Genomic DNA, 10,374 nt, shown 5'->3' on the forward strand with positions numbered 1-10,374 from the left:
CGAGAATGAGACATTTAGCCCGCGCTGACCATGGCTCTCGATTAAATGGATGTCGTCGAAACTGGGTCATTCGGATGTAATGAAAGACGTCAGCACCGATAGGCACAGTCTCCCATCCGCCATGACGGGGCGGAGCCACGGAGGACAAAGCTGAAAAGGGCATAAACGACTCTCGGCTCATGCTTAGTGTATACAACACTCTGTCAATCCTCTCATTGATTGATCTTCCAGGCTTCTCCGTACCCCCAACACTCCGCCATGGATGGTCAGCCTTTCGGTGAGGAGGTGCAAACTATTTCACATGAGCTACTGGCTATTGGATCACGTTTAAAGTACGGTAACCAGGAGTCCTGGGAAGCTGTTGGGGTATCCTCCCCTCTTCTACGCCACTGCCCCAAGTGGTCATCCCCTTGGCGATCAGGTGGGGTGTAAGGGCAAGTCGACGGGGATCTCAGTCAACCAAGGCGCGAGGGATGTAATTTCCGTGCGTATGTCTTACTAACCCTCAGACGAAATATCGAAACTTGGCTTGTCAAGTTTCCAACTGGTCATGTCAACTATGGATCGCCCCGTCATTCTAGATATTTCAATTCACTTAACCTTTAACCTGACTGCTGCAACATCTAATAGCAACGCCAAAGATGCATTCTCGCATAGGCATTACATGTAGGGACAAGACGGAGACGAGTGATTCTAGACCATGCTCAACCAGCCCTGTGAGAGGCTCTTCCATCTGAAAATGGGCAGACGGCTGAAATGGTGGAAGCCAATGAGATCGTGCAGGGCGGCTCTAGGTGTGACCGATCAACCATACTCCACTGCATGTCACATTGGCTCCCCTGTACGGCGTCTAAGGCGACATTTGGGTACGATGGATATCCCCTGTCGAGTGTCAACCGCCACCCGGTTAAAGAGACCCAATGACTTTATAGGCAACAGCTTGATCGCCTTATTAGGTATCGGCGGTGAACATCCAGTTCCCCGATCCATCTAGAACCTACCTGACTCGGGCTTCTATACCATTACAACTGCGCATTATGGGTTTCAGATATCCATGAAAATGTCTCTGGGCAATGACCCCCACATGGCGCTCTGCCATTCCGACAAACTTTCTTATTTTTATTTATATTTTTCCCCTCCAGGGTTTCATTTTCCTATATTGGCATGATTCCAGTGGTTAAATATGTCTCGAGACACCTCTTGACTTGCTTTCTGGGATATGCTGTGAGTGGTGTCTCAGTGCCACATTGATAATGGCGACATCTTTTGGGATGTTTCCTTAGAATCCAAAAATCAACTTTCATCGACAGAAGCATACAATTTCTGGCACGCACAGAGGTAAGAACCTTATTTTCTCAGGTATGCGTCTCTTACATATTGACTTTATAGTTAAGCCTTGGTACTTGTCCGGTTTGCTTTCCTCTGTAGAGAAGAGAGACATATATTTATTTATTTTTCAAGTCCCCGATGTACCCATGTCGCTTGCATTACACGATGATTAACCTGCAATTTTTCTCCTGGAAAGACCAGTCTACTATGTTCAGTGCATCTTCCTCTGATGCTAAAAGCTACAGCCATGGGGTATGATCTGTCCATTTGAGCACTGAAGCAAATATCCTACTTTCCGTGCATGTTCACGTGTTTATGCTCCTAATAACGTGCAGGACACTCCGATGGCCCCGCCACCCGCACATGACATAGATCATCTCTTAGGTAGCAGAAAAATGGCCATACCAAGACTGGCAGAAGGATCTGAGTCTGCTTTTACCTCGCCCGGGAGGTTCCATCGTCGCCATGTTAGTCGAGCATGCGAATCTTGCAGGCAGAGGAAGACAAAATGCACGGGTGATAAGTCAGGTTGCCGGAATTGTAAGGAAGCAGGTATTATATGTTGTTATACTGACGGAAAGCGAGAGAAATCTAAAAGGTTAGTGGCATTGTTTGATTTCATCTTCTACGTCCTTGGTGCCTTGAACATGCCAACATTCATAAACATCTTTCAAAGACAGATGGCTAGCTTAGAAGGGAAGATACAGGCCTATGAAGATGTCCTTAGAAAACTGAGCAGTCGATTCGGTATCTCTGATGAGCAGCTGATGAGTTTTGCACTGGCAGTGGGTGTGAATAGCCCTTCCTCATCCTCTATATACTAAGTGAAAGCAGGATTCAGCTGCTGAATCGACCGCACAGCCTGATCCATATGCCGCTACGCCGGAGGATAGGAAGTTCTTTTGGGCCTTGGGCTCAGAGCCCTATCTTTCAGCTACTTCGCTTGTGTCGCATGTTGCCGCCCACACCGATGAAGATTTTAATCGGGATCACTTCACACGGGCTACGGGTTTCATTGGTAAAAGCTCCGAGGTCTCATGGCTGCAGATGTTAAGCAAATATGTGGACTCTGGGTGCGAGGTATGTCATCCAGTTTCTGGTATATCTTCACCGGCTTTGACATCCTACTGTGATGGGCCGATAGCTTCGTCAAATTATCACCTTGACGACTTCGACATGCCTACCATTGAGCGACTCGACACATTCGAGCTCCCGTCTAAGGACACTGCTACAAAACTTTTCAATGCGTACTTGAGTTCTGTACATCCTTCATTTCCCATAATCGGAATTTCGACATTTGCATCACAATTTCAAGCTTTCTTCAATAACCCGTCCCTGAAACCAGGAAACAAGTGGCTTGCCATATTGAACCTCATCTTTGCTATTGGTGCAAGATATGCTCATTTGACCAATGCAGAATGGAGAAGGGATAGGGATGATCACTATTCATACTTCATAAGAGCGAGAAACATGAGTCTTGAGGGCCAACTGCTGCACCACTCTGATCTACAACAGTTACAAGTTGAAGGGTTGGCGTCGTTCTATATGTTATCATCCGGCCATATGAATCGGTATGCTTGCGTTGGGTATCTGCGTTTCGATTGTAAAGCTCGCCACGCTTACGGATAGATCCAGGTCATGGAAGCTCTGTGGTAGTGCTGTGCGAAGTGCACTGAGCCTTGGGTTGCATTTACGCAATATAGGGACATGCACTTCCGACACATCTAAAGAAATAAGATACCGTGTGTGGTGGGCTTTATACACACTCGAGCATCGTCTCAGTGTGATGACAGGCCGACCCTCCTGCATCATAGATGGCGCCTGCACGACCCCTCTCCCTGTCCCTTTCGATGAGAGCGACTTTCGCAAAGAATCGGTAATGCACCTCATAAGTCGTTCCACACTAGAGGGCCTTAGCCAACCCGGTCTGGCCTTGAATTCTTCGCCTAATCCAGACCCCAAGGACACAGGTAAAGGGATAGAGAGCGCAGATGCAAACGCCGCTGCACCGTGCAAGTCACTATACTTCTTGCAGTTGGTAAAATTGACTTCAATTGCGAAAAGGATGACAAACAAACTCTACAGCCCTGATGGGGTGGAAAAGCCTTGGTCAAGTATGGAATTTGCGATACGAGGACTCATGCTTGATCTTGATTCCTGGCTTATAAATCTGCCCACTGCTTACGATTTTACCTCTACACACACTTCGCAAGGCTCGGCAACCCACAGAATGAGCCTAGCTCTCACATTTTACAGTACGAAGATTGGGATCACAAAGCCGTGCCTTCGCCGTATAGAGTCAAGTGCACTTGGTGATAAATCGGAAGAATTCTGCAGGAAGGCTGCAGTTGAATGTGTAGAATCAGCTTGCCATTTGTTGAGACTATTTCCTGAGCCTCTGGAAGCGGCATTACTTCACAAATTGTCTCCATGGTGGTGCATATTACATTTCCTTATGCAAGCAACTGCCATCTTGTTGATTGAGCTTTCTTTCCATGTCCAACACGTTCCTGAAAAAGCGGCCATGGTGTCAAAGGCAGTTAAGAAGTCCTACGATTGGCTGTCAGTTATGTCTGAGACTAGTATGGCCTCGGAAAAAGCTCGGAGAATGTGTGATGAGTTCCTGCGCCGACTTGGCTTCAACGACGGTACTGAGATCCACAGCTTCCCTTGTATAGCGGGCCTTACTTCACAGAACTCGCCCGATGACGAACTTCACGATCCACGTCACAGATCCACAAGAGTAGCCACCCCCAATGGTATCCCAAGCAGAGAAGGTTCTATGCCATTGTCACCGGTAGACCATTCCAGTGCCGCATTTGCCCGGCCATCGTCAGTTGACCTGGAAGTCCCGGAGACACATGAATTTGAGCAAGATGAGAAAATTTTCGCTGTCCACAATCTTTATGACAGCTATTTACCCTACGACCCTAACACGGGTCAGATAACCGGTTCATTTTTCCCTTCCGAAGATGACATTGATATCAGACTGGGGCCATATAATTGGGATGAAACGATGGGATGACAACTATTACAAACAGCCGGCATCAGCATCTCCAGTGATTCGAAATGGCCCCAGATAGCACAATGCATCATATATCTTTCAAGTAATATGGAGCTTTCAACCTTTACACCTGTTGAATCAAGGTCATGCTCATGGAACACTAATCTTCAAAGAACTTCTGCAACACACGTTGTCTTTCGCTAGCCCCATATCCTTGATTACAAGCTACTGTTGATTTAACTATTTAATGTCTAATGGCCCTCTCCCAGTACTCGACTAATGGATGGCGGCGGTGCCTGTTCGTCGCCTGTCCGTCTTCATACATGACAGACACGAGGAAAATAAGTCTACACGAATTACGCAACGGAAACAATGAAGATATAATCATGCTATTAGGAGAGCCTTTCACACCTGCGAGCGAGATCAAAAAAACATGATTCACCACCTCGACACGTATTTAGCAGTGAAATGAGGTCTTGTTGATGAGGAGTCACTCCTTTCCAGAATAAATTCACCGTGACGCTCTCAACACTCGCTTCCAAGCGGAAGCCAACACAGCTGATTGAGACACACAATGTTTATCTAGACGCGATCCTTCATGGCTATGTAATGTACCAGTGTTTTGCTTGATTTCGCTGGACTACAAACCCACTACTATTCAATCCTGAGGTCATGAGGTCAATACCCTCAGATTTATCCAGAAATTCCTGCTGGTACTGCACAATCATACAGCTTTTTACTCCTCAAGTCCATTTAGCACCTACAAAAGACCAAGAAAGTAAAAAAAAAAAAAAAGGAAGAGGAGAGGAGAGGGGGGATGGGGAGAGAAAGAAAAGACTGAAGAGATCAGAACACGTATAGCCTACTACATGAGCAAATCTCTTGACCGGCCGACTAGATCATGGCCTCCTTCCCGATATGAGCAAGATGCCAAATCGCTCTGTGATGTTCAATGTGCTGGCCATTCACCCCCGGTTCCTTAAAAGCCATGTTTTACTTGTTGTATGGTTAAGAGTATTGTTGCCGCAAGGCACTATCTGTAATAAACAGGGAGAAAAGCATACTCCTCTTTGTCGTGCTAATTTTTAAATTGAATTCCCACAGTTCCTTCGAACACTGAAAGTGTTAAGTCTGTTCGTCGCTAAAACGACATAAATATATACTTTAAGCCTTTACCCCCAATAGTAATGCCCTAAGGAGATACAAGATTGCCTGTACACAATCGACGTAGTCTATACCTGTATTTACCAACGATAGTGTCTTCGTAACAATAGATCCGTTCAAGCAGACATAATGGCGACATAATAATGAATTTCGGGGCCGCAGACATGGGGGCCTACTGTTCAGATCAAGCTTCCCAGTTCCTTTTCTTTGCTGTAAAAAGCAAGCGAGCATTCTCTTCTTGAGAAGAGGGTCGTGATAAGCCCGAGGACATGACGGGCACAGAACTGATCCTGGACAGATGGATATCGATGACACGGGCTCTTCGAAGTGACCGATTTGCCCACGAGCCGGACGAAGATGACCAATTCTTGTTATCCCAGTCGTGTAACTCAATACCTAGTAAGCCTCTACCGTCGCCCACAAACCGCTCTATGCAATCCAAAGGCGGAAGAAATCGGCGTCGCACGCCGCAACCATTGTGATTCGTGTCGATTTGATAATCAGGACACTGTTTGAGAGAGGCGATGATTGAAGTTATGTCGCTTGGTGACCCAGCGGGTTGGGAACGTTCTGCTGTATCCTCATCTTCAGAGTCTAAGCCAAAATCCGGATCTATTAGGGTAGATCCTAAGAATATGGTCTTCGTGCGCAGAGTGAAAAAGCGGGTCATTTGGCCCAGATGGAAGGTGTCACAGGCACTAGAATTACCAAATCCACACCGACATTGATACTGTCGAGATTGGACCGCAGTTACTGCGCCCGATGCGCTGGTCGATTTAGGGCGTTCTGGTTCCTCCAATGCGCCAAAAGCGCGGAGAAAGTACGCTTGGAGATCTGTAATGGTATTCAAAACGCATTGTCGTCTATAGTATAATTCTTCTATAGACCTGTTAGCGGCTAAACACCGTATGTTGAGATAATGATAAAAGAGAGCCAGTTTTACCTTCTAGACCATCAGAAAGATACCGCCAGCGGACGGTAGCTGAAGTAGGTGGTTCCACACCATTTACCCAAAACTTTGACCCAGTAAGGATCAGCGCATGCGTCCATATTTGGAAAATGGTATACTCATTAAGAAACCTCGCTATGAAGATCGTTTGCCGAATTCGGTCCTCGCTCAATCTCAGTACCGAGGCATCAAATCTCAACAAGGGAGCTCTTCCTTTCCCAAAAGCATACCTGGACCTTTTCAGAGCTTCCCGGATGACATGAGGAGAGTTGAAGGCATCAGCTAGCTCTACCAACCGAGCAACTAATGAGGTAGGCTGAATTCTGAGCTCCCCGTCGAACTTAGCTTTCTCCTCTTCATCAAATGAGTTGAACGATAGCACTCGGAGGAACAGTTCAATAGCGTCTACCCCAAGCTTTTGTGGGAGATGATCCACCGGCAACCTAACTGTTGGCAAGTTATACCGGATTGAAATATCATCAGATAAAGATTCTCCACCCTTAGCAATGGTACCCTGGCTCCACTTGGCCTTCTGTTGGATGAAATCCCTACCCTCAGAGAATTTATTAGGGTCAAGCAAGGCCCGAAAGTAGGGACTTTCCCTCATAAGATCATCACTTAAGACCTGCCAACGGTGACTAGCGTTTTCAGGAGAATCAGGAGAGTTGTCTGGGGAAACGCATTCGATAATCACATCCCCGGTGCTGGATAGAACCTTTACAGCTGGCTGAGCTCCAATTAGAGGCGTATTTCTCCCCATATTGGTTTTAGTAGTAGTAGTGGAAGCCTCCCCTATCAAATGAGAGCAGGGGGGATCGTCCTGAGTATCGTGAAACCCCAGTGTTTGAAGCGAAGCTCCTATTTCAACTGGTAATGAAGAGTGACTTGGCTCCATGACGTATAAGTTCAGGAGATGAAAGTCTGTATATAGACCCTTTTCACACTACTCGCGTCACAATCCTGAAAGAACATTGGAACTGTAGAATTGCCTGTACTGCTGATTCTCATCAATATGGTTGAAATGGTTGTTGCTTGCGTTGTTATTTGGATATCCCTCTACACAATTATGAGAGCGTAGTATATTCCCCCGCAAGAAGAGACTATAGGCATACGACCATATGCATTCTAGTATGCGTAAAAGGGTTGGGACTCGATTATGGCGCAGAGTTGGTTTAGTTGGTGGGGAAATCCAAATAGGTCATTGCGAACGTTGCCGGGAATGGCGTCATGTGATGCTGCACCTTCCGAAAGTGGCATTGTGTATTAAACCCGAGATGTACAGTTTCTATGCTTCCACAGGACGATTGCCCTGTAAACAAAATAATTTTCTGTACTGGGAATTGTATTATACAGTATGTCTGTTTTCACATTAAATTAAACAGTTGTATAACTTCAATAAGGTGTGCCTCACCATCCCATCCATTCAGGGGTGTCCAACTCCATAGTCACGAACAAAAAAGGGAAAGAAAATTCTATTGATGACACGAAGGAATGCGCTATCGAATCACCCAGCAAGAAACGCAACCCAAAGGGAATGTTAAAAAAAAAAGAAAAAAGAAAAAAGAAAAAAACAAAAAAAGAAAGCAAGGGAGAGAATGGAAGAATAAAACGCCGAATATTAGCAACCTCTCCTAAGGCAAAGATACAACAGGGATGTGCAGGATCTCATAGTCATTCCGGTTACTTGTGCTGGTAGTCCCGTTTTGCTTGTCCTTGACGGACGTTTCTCGAAGCTTCAGTGCATGCGCTATACTGTAGAAAAGCTTCATGGACAATAGATTCGTGGTGTCTGCCTGGGATGCCTTCATCGCAGACCAGCTCATCTCACCCATTCCATTTTCCTCTTCATGATCTTCCAGATCAGCGTTCCCTATAAGGTTGAGCCGTGGGGGAACATGCGAGAATAGCGCCAGACACGGCTGAGGCTCCTCCTCATCTGAAGCATAGGGACTAGGTTGCTGTTGGTCTTCTTCGTGCACCAGAGACTCGGCGTCGAATATATCGTTTCTCTGAGAAACAAGATGCCATAGCTCACCGCATATAAATCCAATCACAAAATCTTGATTCGCGCGTGCTGCTGCCAAGCAGCTCTTTCTGTAATCAGACTTGAAAGAGGAATCGGTAGTTGACGGCAGACAAAGGACAAGACCACGTGCCAGGAGAGGTGGAGGAGGGATATCCTCGCTGATAACAAATAGACTTGAGGCTGCGCTTTCAAAGCTTTCCTTCCGTTCATAAGCTCCAGAGTCCGTAGGCGATTCTATTACATCCTCCGTATGTTGTGTGATTGTCTGGGTAAGAGATATAGTCGACGCTTTTCGGGGCGGAAGTGCTAGACCGCTGGTGTCGCCAACCGCATATTCAGAAAGATGTGAAGTAGCATCGTTATCCCCGAAAGGTATTGATTCATGGCCAGTGGATGGACGTTCACTTGGATTATTGGCTGTAATTTCTGTCTTGATGGTCTGCACGGCGTCTGCCACAGCCTCTCGAGCGGCAGCTTTTAGGGTCGGGATCAAGATATCAGCCTCCTGGTTACCCACTGCCACTCCTGAGGCCCATGCGGTTCCCAAAACAGCCCACGAAGCTTCCTTTATGACACCTTTCGTGTATTTCTTCCGGATCAAGTCCACTAGCTGATTCTTCACTTCTCTTGACTCGGTTTTCTGTCTGCCAACAATATCGACGGTAGCATTGAGAATGCGGCCAGACTCCCACAACAAAAATCCATGTTTCTTGGCTAAGGAGGTCAATTGGCGAGCTGTCTCGTCGGACCAGTCGTCGATAATATCCGCGTGGATCTGGAGAATGGCAATGTGTGGGCCAACGGACGATGCTAGTTGAAGCAGAGCATCTGTGGTAGTGATGGTGTGGGAGGGAGACACGCAAACAGGAAGACCAAACGGCAATCCCTTCTTAGCCGTCGTTAGGGTCTGAAGGTAGGAGATTAAACGATTTCCCAGGAAAGAAGGGGATTCGAATGTTGAGCCTTCCATTATTTATGGAGGATCCGGAATAACCGCGGGGGAGTTGTATGTCGTTCAAGAAACGGGGAGAACAATGGGGAATTGCCTTCTTCTTTTAACCTGAGAGCTTGGGGCAAAGTGAACCAGAGAAGTTGGCCCTCTTGATGAAACTAAACCTGTACTAACGTCGTTGGCGTCTAAGCAAATAAAATGGTCCAGTCGGTCGAGACAAAATGATTGACGGAAGGCTTTTGTGAACTCCACTTTTTCTGACAGTTAGTCCGTTCAGGTAAATCGACAGGGGGGGCAAAAGACCCAGTGTTGTGGTTATTTTATCTCCTAGGCAAACTCAATCGAGTCAGCTAATTGTCCCTCGAGGACGTTGTTGGTAGATTCGTTGGGGTGTTGATCTTTTATACTCCGACAAGGTAACATCTGTCACATAAAAATAAAAATAAAAAGAGGAAGAAAGAGAGAGAGAGGAACGAAGACAAAGGGAGAGAGAGGGATAGAAGAGAGGGGGGCAAAGGAGAATGATTCCGAACTGAAAATAGGAACTTGGACATGGTGTATCTCATGTGCCCCCTCCTCTTTTCTTTTTTACTTTTTTTTTGTCCTTTTTTCATTGTTGACTTACTTTTTTTGGATGAGTCGAGTGTGTTTTGTGTATGTATGTGCGTGTGTGTACCTTTTTGCTCTCATGCATTCATCTCAAGGTCACGCTCACTGATTGACTGATGAAGATCGTCTGTTGGTGGACCGTTTCGAGGATCTCCGATGATTCTCCAACCAGGTTATTGTAATCGCAATACCATCGGTTTGTGGCCTCCCCATATTAAGGGGTAAAGAATGGTTAAGATTGGTACAACTTTCCTCTAAGTCATACTAAGCCGTACCATCATTTACACTAAGACCGAAAGAGGAGAACGGGCTGAGAGACCGCTTCTGCACTAATCTCAATT

General features: G+C 46.3%; 3 protein-coding genes across 3 annotated transcripts; 1 reads left to right on the forward strand and 2 right to left on the reverse strand.

Moving 5' to 3' along the window:
* The first annotated feature begins 1,557 nt into the window (after positions 1 to 1,557).
* BDV37DRAFT_10190 (CeGAL family transcription factor) lies at positions 1,558 to 4,680 on the forward strand. The gene is made up of 3 exons (XM_032078195.1): positions 1,558 to 2,114; positions 2,164 to 2,900; positions 2,965 to 4,680. Exons 1-3 carry the CDS (start codon positions 1,674 to 1,676, stop codon positions 4,352 to 4,354), a joined length of 2,568 nt encoding a protein of 855 aa, XP_031936485.1. The 5' UTR covers positions 1,558 to 1,673; the 3' UTR covers positions 4,355 to 4,680.
* A 1,001-nt stretch (positions 4,681 to 5,681) lies between these two features.
* BDV37DRAFT_287816 (uncharacterized protein) lies at positions 5,682 to 7,206 on the reverse strand (the record flags this gene model as incomplete). Its single annotated transcript, XM_032088165.1, has 2 exons — positions 5,682 to 6,376; positions 6,441 to 7,206. 2 exons carry the CDS (start codon positions 7,204 to 7,206, stop codon positions 5,682 to 5,684), a joined length of 1,461 nt encoding a protein of 486 aa, XP_031936486.1.
* Positions 7,207 to 8,004: 798 nt separating this feature from the next.
* Positions 8,005 to 10,001, reverse strand: BDV37DRAFT_261343 (uncharacterized protein). Its single transcript, XM_032083309.1, has one exon. The coding sequence runs from the start codon at positions 9,440 to 9,442 to the stop codon at positions 8,078 to 8,080; it is 1,365 nt and encodes a 454-aa protein (XP_031936487.1). The 5' UTR covers positions 9,443 to 10,001; the 3' UTR covers positions 8,005 to 8,077.
* Positions 10,002 to 10,374: the final 373 nt, after the last annotated feature.

This window comes from Aspergillus pseudonomiae (assembly GCF_009193645.1).
Source record: "Aspergillus pseudonomiae strain CBS 119388 unplaced genomic scaffold BDV37scaffold_102, whole genome shotgun sequence".
Classification (NCBI taxonomy): domain Eukaryota; kingdom Fungi; phylum Ascomycota; class Eurotiomycetes; order Eurotiales; family Aspergillaceae; genus Aspergillus; species Aspergillus pseudonomiae.